Source organism: Rhipicephalus microplus, chromosome 1, assembly GCF_043290135.1.
Source record: "Rhipicephalus microplus isolate Deutch F79 chromosome 1, USDA_Rmic, whole genome shotgun sequence".
In the NCBI taxonomy this organism is placed as follows: Eukaryota; Metazoa; Arthropoda; class Arachnida; order Ixodida; family Ixodidae; genus Rhipicephalus; species Rhipicephalus microplus.
In genome coordinates, this window is record NC_134700.1 from 270,210,374 (window position 1) to 270,228,926 (window position 18,553).

Consider the following 18,553-nt stretch of genomic DNA (forward strand, 5'->3'; position numbering starts at 1 on the left):
TTACTTCAATTAATAAGCAACTATTCCGGCTGGAATTCACATTCGCATTATAAAGATTAGCGATACAACATCTTAGCCATTAAGCCATCGCAGCAGTTAATGGTACCGAGTGAGGTTAATTGGTGAGCAGAACAAACCCAATTACCCCAGTTGATACAATGGCAGGTTTTAAATCAGGTTACCCCAGCCAGAATGCACGCGAAGCACCCTAGTGATGCTAAGTGGAATAAAATTGTGATATTTGAATACCCCTCCCCCCCAAACTCTGCAGGTTTTACATATCAAAGTTCAGCAAAGAGCCATAAGAGAGCTGATGAACATCTTTTACAGACTCCAAGAGAACGGAAGAGTGATAGCTGCGATTTGTTTCATAGTGAGGAGTGGTTTTGCAATGGCACTTTGAAGCAATACAAACACCAAGTTCATATTTAAGCTTTTTTTTTTTCTCTTTTCCACGATGATAGCAATTTGTTATTCAGGACACCTGCGGAAACTGGTTTAATTGATGGCTGCTGAAAAAACTAACCGTAGTCAAAAGTTTGTGCCAGTCACCTTGTCGTGCTGCCACCTTCTGCATCATGACATGACGACACATCCACTTCCGAGAACAACAAAGTGTCGAAACAGTACTATAATAATACAATATAATAATAAAACACAACTATAATAATATAAACAGTACTATAATAATACGATATAATAATAAAACACAACTACACTCAAACCTTGATATGAAAAACCCGGATATAACGAAATACCTGTTATAATGATGTAAACAATAAATAGCCTTGCAATAGATATAGTGTTAAGAAAAACCTTCATAACAAATTTTTGGATGTAACAAACTTATTTTCATGCAAAATGCAACTTTGTTATAATGACGTTTGAGTGTAATATGATAAACACTATCACGATATTACGAGCCATTCCAGCATTTTTTCTCTATTGTTCCGAGGTGTAAGAGATTATGGCCCGTATTCACAAACCAATCTTGCCCTTTCCTCACGGTGTCCTCAAGTTTCTGTACTCTCTATGTACGTTATAAGGGCACAGAAATGATAACAGGGAAAAATATAACAATGAGATTGGTTCACGTATACTAGCCTACTTTGTTCAGCAAGCGCAATAATGGCTTAAAAGCGATGAGGGAAACTCGAGGTAAGATTGAGGTTGGTTTGTGAATACGGGCCTAATTTAACAAGAAAAAGTGAAGAGTCGACCACACCATGTCGATACTATTAGTTTTGTGCTACACAAAACAGCAATTTTTTTTTAGTTTAACTTGCTCGAGAATCGAGCCATAAAAAAAAAAGAAAAAAAAACAAGAGCACTGATCAATTTTTTTTTATCTAGATGTTGAAAATATTGTGTAGTATATCTTATGTACTTTCTGAGAAAATGGCGTAGATAATTTTATTAATACTAGGCACAGGTACCAAGCCTGAGTAAAATATAAAATGATGCCAAAACTATACACACCACATATGCATTTTGTTTTGTTTTTTGCACATTCAATGTGGAACTCATGACAAATTGACAAATGTATGCATACATCAACTATTATTCAATGCATGGAAGTTTCTCGATCGCTGAACTTACCGATATCACCCGGTATCCTCTTGCCGTGAGGGCCATAATTTGCCTAAAGAAAACGTCAGCTGTACCACTGATCGGCGGCAGGCAAACAAGTGGACAACTGATGCTACGTGGACCATGGTCATAGTAAGTCCACACTTTGGAGCCACCTTCATCAACTATCACCTGAAACGAGCATAGACAACATTGCTTAATAACAATTGTCAAGATTTTAGCAACCTAACCCTAAAACTACGACACAATTATGAGCGTCCTTGTAGTGGAGAGCTCCTGAAATTTCATTCTCCTGAAGTTCTTTAATGTGCCTCTAAATCCAAGTAAACAGGCCTCAAGAATTTTCACCTCCATCAAAAATATGGCTGCATAGCCTGAATTCAATCCTCTGACAATCAGATCAGCAGCCAAGCACCATAAGCACTAGACCACAGTGACAGGTAGGTAACAGTGAACGTTTGAACAATTTGTTTCAGTAGTATAAACCCCAGTGCTACTTCTGCTACTACTATGAGATCTGTAATAATATCAGATTTGATATACGTAATCATAAAAAATATGAGAAATAGGCACATGGTATGTTTCCTTAGGTTTGCAATATAATACTGCACTGTAACAAACCTGAATGCGAAGCTGAAACCGTTTAGTTTTTACTATTTGTCATGCTTCTAATGAGCCTAGTTTTTCAAGTGCCAAGGAAACTAGACAGAAGTGCTAAACGTGTTTGAATGATTAATAAATTGCATAAGAAACAATAATTGTGTTTGTTATAACCATTATAGGAAAATTTATCCTTTGTTAAAACATGGCTATCTATGTCTCCTTATGAAAAACTTAAGTCACTTTGTAATTCGTTTATTCTATCAGCAATTTTATTATGAGCCACTTCATTATGAAGAACTGAGCCAACCTTCCAGTTTTTCTTTCTTAAAATAGCAAATTTTCCAAGCTTGCAAAAAAGTATTTCTTGCAAAGCCACATGACCAAATGCGTATCAGCCAAACCTATGTGCCGTAGGATAAGGATTGCTGTTGCATAACACATACATATTAATGTAAACTATTTCTTGGGGTTTAACGTCCCAAAATCATGATTTCATCATGAGAGACGCCATAGTGGGGGGCTCCAGAAGTTTCAACCAACTGGAGTTCTTTAACATGCACATAAATCTAAGCACACGGGCCTCAAGCATTCTTGCCTCCATCGAAAATGCGGCCGCTGAGGTCAGGATTGGATCCCTCAACCTACGGGTCATCAGATGAGTGCGTTAGCCAGTGAACCATCGTGGCGGGTACATGTTAGTGTAAAGCTGAAACAAAAATTTCAATTTTATTTATTTATTAATTTTTTTAAGACATACTGCAGGCCCAGGTAAGGGCCCAAGCAGGAGGGGCATGGGAAGTACGAATTATAATAACCAGAGGGAAACAACATTGTAAGTATGGAACGGGAAAAGAAACAATACAAAAGTTGGCATATAAACTAAGCATATGCAAAGCATATACAAGGCAAGAACAAAAAGGCATACACAAGGCATATACAAAGCATGAAAAAACTTAACATCTTAACTGAGCAATAGCGTCAATATTGGACAGCTGTTCACAAGGCAAGTTGTTCCAGTCTGTTATTGTACGCGGAAAAAATGAATACTTAAATACGTTGGTTTTAGTATTATAAGGCGTTAGGGATTCGGCGTGGCAATGCCTTGTCCGGCGTGCTTCGAGTGGAGTTATGAAAGGCTGCGGGTTAAGGGATAAACGGTTATTTTTCAGCTGAGAATTTTACGCCGTAGTTGTAATGTTGGAATGCTATTAGTTAGCATAAGGGTTGATGGGGAATCAGTTGAACGGTATTTGGAGAAAATGAATCTTATTGCTTTGCGTTGTATCATTTCTAATGCGTCAGTGTTACGTTTGGTGTAAGGGTCCCACACAGTACATGCATATTCTAATTTTGGACGGATGAGCGAGTAATAAGCCTTGGAGTAATTTACTACAGCCTTGGAGTAATTTTACTCCAAGGCTGTAGCTGCTGTGGGGAAGGTAGTATATATGAATTATGGAATTGCTTGTGGTATATATGACTCTGTTAAGCATACTACATTTGTAGTAATCCTGATATAAATGACAACTTAAAGTGGACAAAAAGATGACTTGCCACCAACAGTGGCCAAACTTGCCATTCGTGAGAGGCTTTTTGGAGAGGTTCAGCTCCCTGCCCAATATAGGCCACTCGCTTTACCCGGATGATATTACGATTTGGTGCCCGGGAGAACCACTCACAGAAGAAAACGGACTGCAATTAGCCCTTGACGAAACTGAGTTTTACCTAGAAGGCACAGGCCTCCAACTGTCCCCAAACAAATCACAACTATTGCTGTACAAACTAGCCAGGCAAGGCATATGGAAGACTTCCACACCTGGGCCAAACTCCCATCGCCCTTTTCGCAAGAAATGGACAGCGCATTCCACGAGTCGATTCAATTTCTGGGATTACTTAGTGAGCTGAGAGGGCGTAACATGGAAACCCTGACACACATCACAACCAAAACTGAAAACATGCCGAGACTCGTCGCCAGAGTCCTAGGATGTAGGAAAGGACTAGGCGAAAACCACCTACTCCGGATTCATCACGCCTTCCTAATGAGTCACATTAACTATGTAGCTCAGGCCCCTTAATTGGACCAATACCCCCAAAAATAAGCCAAACACACTCATGCGTAAGAACATCAAAAAAGGTACTGGGGTTACCAGTAACCATTCGCTCAGACAGATTAACCCAACAGGGTATGGACAATAATATTGATGAAGTGATCGAAGCAAAGGTGGTCAGGCTCTTGTCAGCTAGGGCAGGGAGACGCATCCTAGACGCGGCCACAATGACTTCTAAATGGTTAATGAACGCGAAATCACCTTATTCAGGGAGGTTCGGGAGACCTTTGTGGTCAGCCCATTACCTCGATATATGCACCCATTGCAATACATTGTAGGGAGGCGAAAAGTCCGAGCATGGGTAATTTTACAGAAGGCTGTGAAGAAAGAATCGAGAATCGATTGTCTTTGTCGACGCCGCTCAGTCTGGTAACTCTTGTACATTCGCACTGGCAGTCATTGACGGCAACGAACAATAATGCTCCTCAGCCTTGATTAGGTTAGCTACTAGCACTGTCGGGGAAGAGGTCGCCATAGCCCTAGCCGTGACCAACCCCTCCCACACCAACGTTTTTACAGACTCACGAGCGGCCATCAAAGATTTTGACTCAGTAACCTAGCGTGAGAAGCTGCCTCCATTCTAGAAAAAAAAAAACGCATTCTGGCACTCACTTCACCTCTTGGTTTCCTGCCCATGTGGGTTTAGACGTTCATCAGACCATACCTAAGCTCAACGAGCTTGTTCATGATTGTGCGCGAGATCTCATGTGCCACGGCGACATGGAGGCCTTGTGGGGACGGGATGAAATCCAGCTTAACAATCCGCTCCCTACTTTCAATGAAATCACCTCCACTATCAGCTTAGTAGAAGGCCATATCCTCTTTCTCTCCCGAAGTTAGACAAGTCTCAGTCAGTCACACTTAGAATGCTCCAGACAGGCTCCTTCCCTTCGCCGGGATTCCTTAGTTGCATCTCAACAGAGATTGATTAGAGTTGTCCGGACTGCAATGAAACTTGTTGTTCCTTAGCGCACATACTTCGGCAATGCCCCGTGTTATCTAGTGGTCCTCCATTCAGCGAAGTCGACTGGGAAGAGGCCCTCCGGAGCTCATCGCTCAATACTCAACTCCAGGCAATCCAGAAGGCCCAAGAAAGGGCGTTACATCACGGTGTCGCAGCCCTGACTTGGATGTGGCCAGCGGTTTTCAAAGGTCCTTGATAAGGGCTCATGCCAGAGCTCCTCACCTCAACATCTAATAAAGTTATTTGTCTGTCTGTCAAAGCTTTCCATGAAATGATAATCTGCCATTGTACATGGGTTCTGTGCAAAGGATTGCAATGCTACGGGTGTACATCCGAATGAATTAGTGGACCGAAAAAATGCGGCCCAGCAAATTCAATAAGCGACTATATTTATAGCCTTAATTAAAGATCAATTTTACAACAAACTGGATCACAAATAAATCAATATAGCCATATGTGACATTTCCTCTTGTATTTCTGGCATGGTATGCAAGATCACAAGGAATATATTGCATATTCATTTCAGTTTCAATCAAGCAGGATTGCACTTGCTATGCTACAGTTTTGTTGTGGGGTGAAGCCATATGGATGGCTGGTTTAGAAGGTTTTATGTCTTAAACTGTCACAGGCTATGACGTGAAATACTGTCGCACAATGCTACAGATAATTTGAACCACCTGGTGTACGACACAGGGGACACTAGAATTCTGCCTCCATCGAAATGATACCACAGTGGCCAGGTTTGAGTTTGCGTCTTTTGGGTCAGAAGATGAGCTGCCACAGCAGCACGGTCAAGCAGGAAGCAAGTCAACCTGCAGTGCCCTATCACCTACAGGAATTTAAAATTTACTATAACATTCTGCATACATAGGCGTATCAGCGCGGGGGGGGGGGGGGGGGGGGAGAGCCCCACAGAAGAGAGTTGACCACTTTCGATAGTGGTCACTCTTGGCTGGACGCTGGGGAAACCAACAAGTAAGGCTTACTTTTCCGTCACAACCATAATCACTAAATTATGTTCTCACGGGAGAATTAAAATGTTACGAGGGAATGTTACAACATAGTGAAATTCTGCCAACATTTCCGCTGTGATGATTTTCCTTGTAGGCTCTTTGCGGTGCGGGTCGCAAAGTTTGCGACCCGCACCGCAAAGCGAGTTTTTTGCGTCTTGTGTTGTAGTATTGCAGAGCAGGCAAGCACTGAACAGGGGCCCTATACTATTACGTCACTTTGTCATGCTTTTGTTCTGCTGTGACTTGTTGATGTAGTTACGGATGGGATCGAGCAAACATTTTAAGGACCGGTCAAGGCATTTGCCGCTTCCCAAAATAATTTTCTTAGAAAAAGATAAGTTGTCACTGCTGCTCTGTCGAAGTTGTTGCGAGCCAATGAGTGTGACGAATCGTTTTTCATTTAAGTTTTTCCGTACTGAAACGCCAAAAATTGTTTCCATTTATTATCCGATAAACTTGATCAGCATTGCTTATGGTAACTCGGAGCTACAGCGGTAACTTGCAAAGTGGTGATGAATAAAGCAGTGGACTTAATTAAGCTCAGTGTAGGGAGCTCAGCTTTTTAAGCTTGCCCCACAACTTGACCCACCGGACCAGGTAGAAAGCAAAAGACCGTGGTTTTTAGCACTATGGAGGCTTAATTAGGAGGCGGGCTAGTTGGTTTTCACTCAACTTGAATTGTCTTTTACAGTTCAAAATACAGATCGAACAGCAAAGAAGCACACACATGCAGCGTTGCTTATCTCTCTCTATTCCTCTTTCTCTTAGCAAGTATGAGCTCACAGAGATGTATACGTGCACAAACTACTTTCATGCTGCAAGTGGAAATATTTTATTACACTCATAATCCACCTCGCCCGCTGCTATAAGTAGCTGACGCATGTTTATATGACTGGCAGCTAGCCTACTTGAATTACAATTAGAAGGAGATGCTTTCCGGCTTTGTGACATCATGTAACAAGCAGGTGATTTTGTGGCACACAAAATTTTAAACGTCGAAGAAGCTATGGCAAACAATATGCCGTATCAAAAATAGTTTACTCTCTTATTTTTTACGTGATAGTGCATAAGTGGTCGATCATTACGCAATGGATCATTTACGCGTCATTTGTTGTGTCGCATACAAGCTGGTGCGGTGTGCATGACGAAGATTGTTTACATCAATCATATACAGCTAACTATCATTTTGAAATGAAGCAACGAGGGATAGTTTAACGGCATAATCACCCACATTGTGTTCTTTCAAAGGAAAGTTTTGTTTACACAATTTGTATTGGCATATTCATGCAGGTACCCAGGGGCCCCTCAAAATTGCTAGTACAAATACTATGAGTGTAAACAATGTACTGCGCCCCTAACACCACAAACTATACATTAAAAAAAATGATTGAGAAGTTGATAAGAAGGTAACAGTATTATAACAATGCAATATTAGTAATAAGTGCATGCTCCAGAAACTGTGTTCAGACTACTAGCAAACAATGCAAATTATAGTACACACAAGCTTGAATATATGCAAAAATGTAATCAGTCATTGAAAAAACATGGTCGATCCCTTCTTCATGGGAATCCGCATGTAACACGAAAATAAATTGTGCCTTTACAGAGGTAATTGAATGTTTATTGTACATTGATAAATGAGCATTTGCCGAATGTATGTTATCGTGTATGGCAGTAAATAAATATATATATATATATATAGGAAGAGAGGAGACAACTTAGCGGTTGCCCTAATTTTTTTCCAACGGTATCGACCAGTGGACCGGTCTTCATCGGGGTTTGCAAACAAGTCCCGTCCACCAGTCGAAACCGTTGGAAATAAAATTAAGGCAAACGCTAAGTTGTGTCTCTTCTCTTCCCAAGTACATTTGGCCCATTGGAAAAACTTCTTAGTATATATATAAATATATACACACACACGCGCCGGCTATGGAGTGAGATAGGTTTGCCCCCCCTCCCCCTCCCCACTAACGAAAGAGTTGGAATGCCACTGTCTGCATATTAATGAGACTCTCTGAAAGAATTAGGGCAAAATATGGCAATCAATGAGGTTCCCTAACGTGCATCTGAACTAAGGAAGTACTGTTGGGAAGAATTAGTTTGAATCACTGCTGCTTCCCTCACTTTACTACTGTAAAACTTGATCTTATAAAATCTGATGTTATGAATTTCCCAATATATAGGAGAAATCTTCATTTGCCTGCAAGTGCTTATAATGCTCAATGTTGTCATCAACTCAAATTAAAGCTTCCACGGCACTGAACTCGGTTTAACAAAGCTTTTTCAGAAATAAATAGGCAAAATTCAATGATTTTTTTTTCCATTTCATACAGACAACCTTTCTTTGGATGAGCACTGCAATGTGACTGCATTAAAACATATAGTCGTGGCACTAGTGTGACGAGGCTGCATGCAATCAAATCAGTATCACTCTTGGAGGGACAATAAACCACTACCACTGGGTGGTAGTGGTTCATTGCCCAGCAAATACTTCCACAGAAACACGCTGGTTATTTTCACTACTTAGTAGTTTATGCCACAGATGGCATCGGTCATCATCATCATTATCAGCCTGACTATCCCCACTGCAGGGGAAAGGCCTCTCCCATGATCCGCCAATCAACCCGGTCTTGTGCTTTCTGCTGCCACGTTATATCTGAAAACCTTTTAATCTCATCAGCCCAGTTAACTTCCTGGCTCCCCTTTGTGCGTTCGCCTTCTCTGGGAATTCAGTCAGTTATCCTTAATGACCAGCAGTTATCCTGCCTATGTGCTACGTGCCCGGCCCATGTTTATTTCTCATTCTTGTTTTAAACTATGATATTACTGCGCGCATGTGCCAGTGGCAGCGACAATGAAGCAGCGCGAGTGTCCTTGGCCGAATGTAGACACGAAGAAGACATTGCAGTCTTTTCCCTGTGATCGATAAAGTGTATTTGTTTGAGGTGCTTTATGTGCTCATCGATCCCACGTCGTCACACTGGTGGAGGTGCTGGGTTGTCTTCATGCTTGGCACCCCTTCGCGGACCCGACATACGAGCCCGGAATCGCTACCACGCGCCGACACACCAGTCCACCGTTTCAGTCGCTGTCTGCTAGGCTAGGCTCCCGAGCTCAATCCCTTGCGAGAAACTGCCTGCAATCACTTGCCTCCTTCAGCCACCATGGCCACTGTGGCTCCATCACACATGACACTTCAGAATCCCATGATTCCTAATTGTGTTCATGGTGAGACCTATAAAGACGCTCAAGACTGGCTGCACCAATTCGAACGCTGTGCGAAGTACAACCAGTGGGCCACCCCAGAAAACAAGCTTACGAAAGTGTAGCTCTACCTGAAAGACAACGTCCAGACATGGTACATCAACAGGGAAAGAAGCATGGCTATGTGGGATGACTTCCGCAACCAGCTGGCTGACACCTTTAACGTTAGCGAAGTTGTTAAAAAAGCGGTGGAAGTAAGAACAGAGGCCAAAGCAACTGCGAATGCCTTTGGTACGCGTTGGTGCAGGGAAATCTTTTACTGCCCGTATTTTATCTTGATCAGGGCAAACCCCTACAGAATCAACGAGATGTCCAAGGACAGAAATTTCACGGCGGCCGAAGTGGCACTTTGCCGAATTGAGTTGCAGTCTCTCCGTACAAAGACAGATAAGATTTTCACTAGCCTTTCAAAGTGCGTCACAAAAGAAGACGAAAAACGATGACGTCGACCAGGCCGCACAAGCAAATGGACCCCTTGAAGTTGTGCAGCAGGGCGTCCATCATACATTCGAACGTGGCGGGCACATTGCATAAACCGAAAGGCATCACTTTAAACTGGTAAAGGCCGTCGGGAGTGATAAACGCCATCTTCTCACGGCCATGTCATCAACGGCAATTTGCCAGTACCCGAAGCGAAGGTCGATAGAGGAAAATTATTTTGCACCATGAAGGCAATCCAGGGCATCGTCTATGCATGGCAAAGAGCAGACGTCCTTCTTCATTATCTTGTTTAAATGCCGATAATCGATGCGAAATTTCCAGCTGTTGTCCTTCTTCTTGACAAGTAAGACAGGTATAATGTAAATGCAAGGTCAAAAGCGGTATCAGCCTCTGTACAAAAGCAGCAAGAGCTGGCCGGGTGTACGGGCAGCGTCCCAGCAACAACCAGGCTGTCTTAGCTCGTGCCTCGCGCCGTGTCGATGTCGCTTTAGTAGTGGGCATTCCTCTTCACTACACTTCGTCCCCCATCGGAAAAGGAGCCATCCTGGCGACTCACGGTGAACAGAGTACGAGCAGATCGTAATAAGGTTTCAACCGCTGTACGTGAACAGTTTCACAACCCCGAAAGCGCTGGTCCGTGGATGGTGTAACGGGTTCGACGATGTAGTTAACAGGTAAAGTCTGCGAGACAATGCGGTAGGGTCCCTGGTATTTTGAAACAAGCTTCGAGGAAAGGCCTGTAGACACAGCAGGAACCCAAAGCCACACAAGAGTGTCCGGAACAAAGTTAGGGTACGGCTGGTTATCGTCACGTCGAAATTTTGTCTCCACTGGTCGACAGTTGTAAATGACTGGGCGGGCTTCCGGCATTCCTCGGCACGGCGGGCAGCTTCAGAGATAGGCGTAGACTCAGAGGAATCTGGGTGGTAGGGTAGATCGGTATCTAGTGTGGTGGAAGGGTGTCGGCCATATAATAGGAAAAATGGCGAAAAGCCCGTAGTTGCCTGTGGAGCAGTGTTATATGCGTACGTCATAAAAGGAGAATGAGGTCCCAATCGGAGTGGTCTGAGGCAACATACTTTGATATCATCTCCCCTAGGGTACGGTTGAATCTTTCCGTCAAGCCATTCGTCTGCAGATGGTAGGCGGTGGTAGTCCGGTGAATGATATGGCACTTGGCAAGGAGTGCGTTGACGACTTCAGAGAGGAATACACATCCTCTATCGCTGAGAAGTTCACGCGGTGCGCCGTGACGGAGAATGAAGTTCCGCAGGAGAAAAGAGGATACGTCGCGTGCTGTGGCAGCAGGCGAAGCGGCTGTTTCTGCGTATCGCGTCATATAGTCGACAGCGACAACAATCCAATGGTTTCCGGAAGCCGTGAATGGAAGAGGCCCGTACAGATCGATCCCAATGCGTTCAAAAGGCCTGGCTGGATCGGACCAGAGGTACAATGAGACAGAGCTTTCCGTCATTGGCACTCTGGGCATGACTGAATGTACTTGCGCAAAAAGTTGTACATGCCTCGCCAATAAAACCGGGAGGAAAGCCGAGCGTATGCTTTGAAGATGCCCGCATGTGCGCACTGAGGGTCAGCGTGAAAAGCTGAACATATTGCAGCGCGAAGATGGCGTGGAATGACGAGTAACCACTTTCGGCAGTCGAACTTGTAGTTCCTGCGATAAAGGAGGCCATCGCCGACCTGAAAGTGAGCCTCTTGACGGCGCAACGTTCAAGAAGATGGAGAAGTCGACAGGTCCGAAAGGAATCGCAGAAGAGTGCTGATCCAGTCATCCTTACGTTGCTCAGACGCCATGTCCCAGTTTTCTGGGAACGCAACCATTTCGTCCACGGCAGATAGACATGCAGAGCTTTCGGAGGACACAGGCGAACGTGATAGGGCGTCGGCATCAGTGTGACGTCGACCAAACCTGTAGACAACACGCATGTCGAACTTTTGCAACCGCAAAGCCCAGCGAGCTTAACGGCCGGAGGGGTCTTTCAATGTGGATAACCAGCAATGCGCATGGTGATCGGTGACTACGTCGAAGGGGTGACAATATAAGTACGGTCTAAATTTACTTAGAGCCCATATAATTGCCAGACACTCCTCTGTCACAGAATAGTTCTTTTCCGCTTTGGTGAGGGTACGGCTTGCGTACGCGACTACGTACTCCTCGAATCCCGATTTGCGCTGCGCGAGCACTGCGCCGACTCCAACACCGCTGACATCAGTGTGTACCTCAGTCGGAGCAGTCGGGTCAAAGTGACGCAAGAGTGGCGGCGAGGTTAACAGGCGGCGCAACTCTTCGAAAGCATCGTCACAGGCGGGTGACCAAGCATAACTTTTCGAGTCACTGTGCAGAAGTTCAGTCAAGAGGGCGCTGATCATCGCAAAATTCCGAATAAAGCGGCGGAAATAGAAGCAGAGGCCAAGAAAGCTGCGCAGATCCTTCAGAGAGGCAGGTTTAGGAAACTCTGCAACTGCCCGAAGCTTGGTGGCATCAGGAAGTATACCGTCTTCAGAGACAACATGGCCGAGGATGGTGAGCTGATTTGCGCCGAAGCGGCATTTCTTCAGGTTGAGCTGAAGGCCAGCGTCAGTTAGGCACTGCAGTACTTCATCTAGCCTGCAGAGATGCGTTGGAAAATCTGGTGAAAATATAACTACGTCATCGAAGTAGCACAAGCATGTTTTCCACTTAAGGCCACGCAAAAGATTATCTATCATCCGCTCAAATGTTGCGGGTGCGTTGCAAAGACCAAAAGGCATAACACCGAATTCGTAAAGGCCATCAGGTGTGACAAAGGCCGTCTTAGGCTGATCTCCAGGTGCCAGAGGGACTTGCCAGTAGCCACTCTGTAGGCCGATAAAAGAGAAGTACTCCGCACCTTGGAGGCAGTCAAGGGCATCGTCGATTCTCGGTAAGGGATAAACGTCTTTTCGAGTTATTTTGTTAAGACGACGGTAGTCAACACAGAAGCGAATTGACCCGTCCTTCTTCTAAACGAGAACGATTGGAGATGCCCAAGGGCTATTCGAAGGCTGGATGACTCCACGCTTGAGCATGTCAGCTACTTGGTCATCGATAACCTGGCGCTCGGCTGCGGACACGCGATAGGGTCTTTGATGCAATAGCGCATTGGTACCCGTATTGATGCGGTGACACACAGTGGACGTGCGGCCGAGGGGAGTATGCTGACAGTCAAAGGAAGAACGGAACTTCTCCAGCAGTCGTAGAAGCTGAGCGCGTTACGAAATGGTTAACGTGTCGGCGATGGAGCTGCTGAGTACGTCAGGCCTAGTAGTCTGCGGCGAAGAGGCACAAGTCATTCCGGCGACTTCGTGTTTGGCGGAAGGACCAGTCGACATGTCAAAAATTGCAGAAGGGTCGAGACTGTAAACCCACCCGACGCACTCACCCTGAAGTAGTGTTACAGGACATGACAAGAGGTCCGAGATGAGCAGTCTGCTGACGCCGTCATGAAGTTCTAGAAGGACATAAGGTAGCGGCGAACACTTGCGGCGAACGAAAAGGGCAGATGGCGTGAAAAGAGCACTCGACTCGGCGAGCGAGTTGCAAGATACCATGGTTAGGGCGAAAGAGTGCGGCGGTATGATGACCTCTTCAGCAAGAAATAGTTTGTCCCCGGTTTCAAGAGCATCATTTAACGGCGTGTCGCCAAGCACTTCAAATTCTACCTCAGCGCGAGAGCAGTCGATGACGGCCTTGTTAGCGGAGAGAAAGTCCCAACCCAAAATGAGGTCATGGGAGCAGGAATCCAAAACTAGTAATTCAACGACATAGATGAGGCCATCAATCGCAATGCGAGCAGTACAGGCAGTGGCTGGCGTGACGTGCTCTGCACTGGCTGTACGAAGTGATATACTTGCTACTGGTGTCATAACTTTTTTGAGCAAGCGGCAGAGTCTGGCACTGACACTGCGGCACCAGTGTCGACAAGAGCGAGTGCAGCGACGCCGTCCACATATACGTCGAGAACATTCGTTGGGGAAGAGAGAGGCCTTGGTCTTTTCGCGGGCGACGCAGTTCCTACCTCTGGAACTGCGGCAATCAGTTTTCCCGCTGTGGCGATGAAGGACGACAACACATCAGGGATGGCGAACGGCATCAAGGTGATGGCGAGCGACGGTTAACAGGAGGGCGGTGGTTGGCGTATGATGACATCTGGTCAGGAGGCTGTGATCCTGTCAGGAGGCTGTGAACGAAGGGTGCGGTGGCACATAAAGGGCAGGTTCGGAGCTCTGGTGGTAGCTCTGGTGGTAGCTCTGGTGGTAGACAGGGACGCGTCGATGGCAGTATCGCGCTATGTGGCCAGGTAGGCCACAGGCAAAGCATATGGGCCGATTGTCGACTGTACGCCATTGTCCACTACTCTGGGGGGACCTTGGCTGAGCGAACCGAGCAGTAGTAGGTCGCGGTGGCACGGCTGATGGCAGTGACGTAAAAGTCTGAAGAGGTGGTCGAGCGGCCACTTCAGCATAGCTTAGAGGTGCATTTACCTCGGCACAGGCAACGGGGGTCGGCAATGGTGAAGCGTCACGGGCAGATGGCAGAGCCGCGCAAACTTGCTCCTGGATGGCCTGGCGAAGGTTTGCTGAAAGAGGTGACTGTTGATAGCAGCGATAGCACGATTTCAGCACGAACAAACTCCTGGATCTGCGATAGCAGGGACTCAAGGTCAGAGGTGGTGGTTAGGCCTGAGAGTGTGTCATTCGCGACGTTAGGCGTCGCGTGAGAAGGCGCTGTTGTCGGAGCTCGTCGGAATTCTGACACAACTAGATGAGCTCAGAGATGGTGACAGGGTTCTTCGAGAGCAGCATTTGAAAGCCGTCGTCGGAAATGCCTTTCATGATGTGTCGTACCTTGTCAGTTTCCGCCATCGTCGGGTCGACACGCCGGCAGATGTCGAGGATGTCCTCGATGTAGCTAGTGAATGTTTCGCCAGTTTGTTGGGACCGACTTCGTAGACGCTGTTCTGCGCGAAGTTTGCGCACACCAGGGCGTCCAAAAACATCTGCGATGCAGGCTTTGAAGGTCGTCCAGGTGGGAATATCTGACTCATGGTTTCTGTACCACAGCTTGGCAACATCCGTTAAATAAAACATCACGGTACCAAGCTTTGTGGGATCGTCCCATTTGTTAGTAGCGCTGGCTCGTTCATAAGATTCCAGCCAATCCTCAACGTCTTTCTCGTCGGTGCCGCTGAAGATGTCGGGTTCTTGCAAGAGCTGGGCACTGGGACAGCTCCTGCATGGCGAAGCCGGTGGGGGTGTGAAGACAGCGTCAACAGGCATGACGGACGGCGGCTTTCGGCTACACAGTTCCAGGACTGGGGAAGACCGCAGCACTCTCCACCAAAATATAATGTAAATGCAAGGTCAAAAGCGGTATCAGCGTCTGTACAAAAGCAGCAAGAGCTGGCCAGGTGTACGGGCAGCATCGCAGCAACAACCAGGCAGTCTTAGCTCGTGCCTCGCGCCAACGTGTCGATGTCGCGTTAGTAGTGGGCATTCCTCTTCACTACACAGAGAATGCCCACGGACTGCGGGAAGGCTCAATAATATTCCGAGAAAGCATTTCGTGGACATCCTGCTTGATGATGCGCCGCTCAGCATAGGAGATGCAGTAGGGTCTCCGATGGACGGGACTCGTAACGCCCGTACCAATCCGGTGCGTAACAATAGACGTTTGGCCAAGGGGGCGGTCGCCAAGGTCGAAGACGTCCCAAAAAGATGCAAGCAGGAAACGCAGGTCTTTAGCTTGTTATTTCGTTTAGTCGGGTGCAATCATCCTGGTTAACACACTTTAGTATGATGGAGGAGTAGATGAAGTTTTCTTGGCACTCGGTATGCTGTCATAACTTAGAGTGAAAATATGGCACTCTGCCGCCAGCACGATTTCAGCGAGAGATATACCACGAGGGAGAACTTGTGTACATAGGCCAAAATTTACTAGTGGTAGGCAGGATGCGTTGGCCGTTATAATAACGACAGTGTGAGAAAGCGCAACGTTGTGCGAAAGCAAGACATCAACAATGGGGGACACAATATAAACACCGTCTGGAATAGTCGCTGAGAGCCTGAACCTCCCGGCACCATCGTGGGTGGGGCCCCCAAACGGTACCCCCCGACAGGGGCATTCTCGTCTTCTCAGGACCAAATAAAGTTCCTTGACTGACTGACTGCCGTAGAACTGGTGAGACGCTTATGTAAGCAACTGTTTGTTGAGGGAGATGCAGGTGTTCTGTGGAACAGAGCCGATTTGGAAGGCAACTTGGAGGATCAACAACAGTGGGTAGAGCGAGTTGCACTATACCGGCAGAACAATCTATCAAGGCCGAATGTTCAGACAAAAAGTCATGGCCCAAAATTATGTGGTGAGGGCAATGTTCTAAAACATAAAACTGAACTGATGTGTGATGTCCGGCGATACTGACGCGAGCTGAGCACACACCAATCACGGCAACTTTTCTACCATCGGCAGTTCGGACCACAGGAGTTGGGCCAGGAGTAAGGACTTGAGAGCACGTCTCTGACTGACACTCCCACGTTTAAATTCACATAATATTTAGTACTTGTGTAGTTGTGCTCTTTCGGTGTTCACTGTTGAGTGCGAAACTACTCAGTGATTGGAGGAGGGCTCATGTTATTTCATTTTTTAAGAAAATCAACCATTCACCTGTAGAAAACTACCCTCCCATCTCATTAACATCACCAATTTGTAAAATGCCCGAACATGTAATATCTAAGTGCACTGTGGAATTTCTCGAGCAAAACTCTGTGCTGACGAATTTTCAGCATGGCTTTAGAAAATATTTATTCAACGGTAACTCAGTTAGTCTCAGTGGTTCATTCATTTGCAGAAACTCTGGATAAAAATGGTCAAACTGACGTCATTTTCCTTGATTTTAGCAAGGCATTCGACAAAGTTGTTCATCACAAATTAATTACAAAACTTGAGGAAATCAATCTACCTGCCATATTCATTTTCTGGATACAACACTATTTGTCAGAACGTTCACAGTTTGTTTCAATAGATAGAGCGATTCGAGCTCTCTTCCTGTTACATCAGGCGTGCCGCAGGGTAGTGTCCTGGGGCCGCTGTTATGTTTAATTTATGTAAACGGCATTGTAAACACAGTACTACCAGGAACTCAAATAAGATTATTCGCGGATGACTGTGTGCTATTTCATGAAATTACTTGTTCTAATGATCAGGAGAGCCTGAACGTACGTCTTAATAAGGTACTAGTCTGGTGTAGTGACAATGGTATGGTACTGAACGCACAAAAAACTGTTTATCTTTGCATGGCTCGTTCAAAAACACCCCTTCATTTTACTTATAACCTCGACTTATCCTCACTACAACAGGTAAAAAACTACAAATATCTAGGTGTGACATTAATGACCTGTCTTAGAACACTCACATAGACAACATACGTTCTTCTGCATTCCGTAAGCTGTGTTTTCTAAAACATAAACTTAGAAATTCTCCTTCTAACATAAAACTACTTAGTTATTATATGCACATAAGACCAAAACTAGAATACTCTTGTGTTGTAGGGGACTCTTTTACTAAATACAACATTAAGAAACTCGAAGCAGTACAAAGGACGGCTGTTAGGTTTGCTTATTCTAAGTTCAAACTTACCGACTCGCTGACTAAACTCAAGACTGCTAATAACATTTAAACACTTTCATTACGACGAAAAAGGAACAGCCTTAACTTCCTATATCTGCTAGTTAATCACAAGTTAGCCCTTGACCCGAGTGCATATGTATCTCCTCTGTCCACTAGGCATACACGTTATCATCATGGCCATTCTTTAACCCCGTATTTTGCCAAAACCAACACATTCAAATTTTCTCTTTTTTTTTTTTTCGTGTACTGTGTCAGAGTGGAACTGCGTGACTGATCTCAGCCAACTTTCTGTTGTTTAGAGCTAAAATAGGCACCATCAATTTGTGTTATGTTTCTTTTTATATAATATTTTGCCATGTTAACTTTTATGCATTCTATTAGTACGAGTTTTCAATTATATTTCTCGTGATATATTCTTATGTTATCACATGTGTTTTTGTATTTATATCCTGCCTCTTGTACGTGCCTTGCTTGGACCAGTTTTTGGTCCGCAGTATCCAATAAATAAATAAATAAATATACCCAATAAAGTGGCTGGGAGAATAGCCGCCATGGTAGCTAAGTGGTAGAGCATCGAATGCATTATTCAAAGGTCGCCGGTTCAGTTCCTGCCCACGGCAAGTTATCTTTTCACCCACTTTCCTTTCTTCACACTTACAATACAATGCGGTCTAATAACTTCCCATATACTTTCCTTGGCATTATTGCTTGTTAGATCTTTTATATATATATATTTCACAAGAAAAGACAGCATATCAGTCACATTGATAGGTCCTACCACCAGCATAAGTATATATGTTGATGACATAACTATGAGTAGTATTCACTGAAAATTTGCAGAATTCATTAGTCAGTGACACCAGCTTGTGTCTAGTCAACATGACATGTAGCATGTCATGGCCAA

The 18,553-nt window shown here is 45.1% G+C and overlaps 1 protein-coding gene across 1 annotated transcript in view; it reads right to left on the reverse strand.

Moving 5' to 3' along the window:
* LOC119188138 (maspardin-like) overlaps positions 1 to 18,553 on the reverse strand; it is a 32,181-nt gene that overhangs the window by 12,587 nt on the left and 1,041 nt on the right. The window contains exon 4 of the mRNA XM_075894441.1: positions 1,600 to 1,761. Coding sequence (XP_075750556.1) covers positions 1,600 to 1,761 — 162 coding nt within the window. The remainder of the gene's footprint in view (positions 1 to 1,599; positions 1,762 to 18,553) is intronic.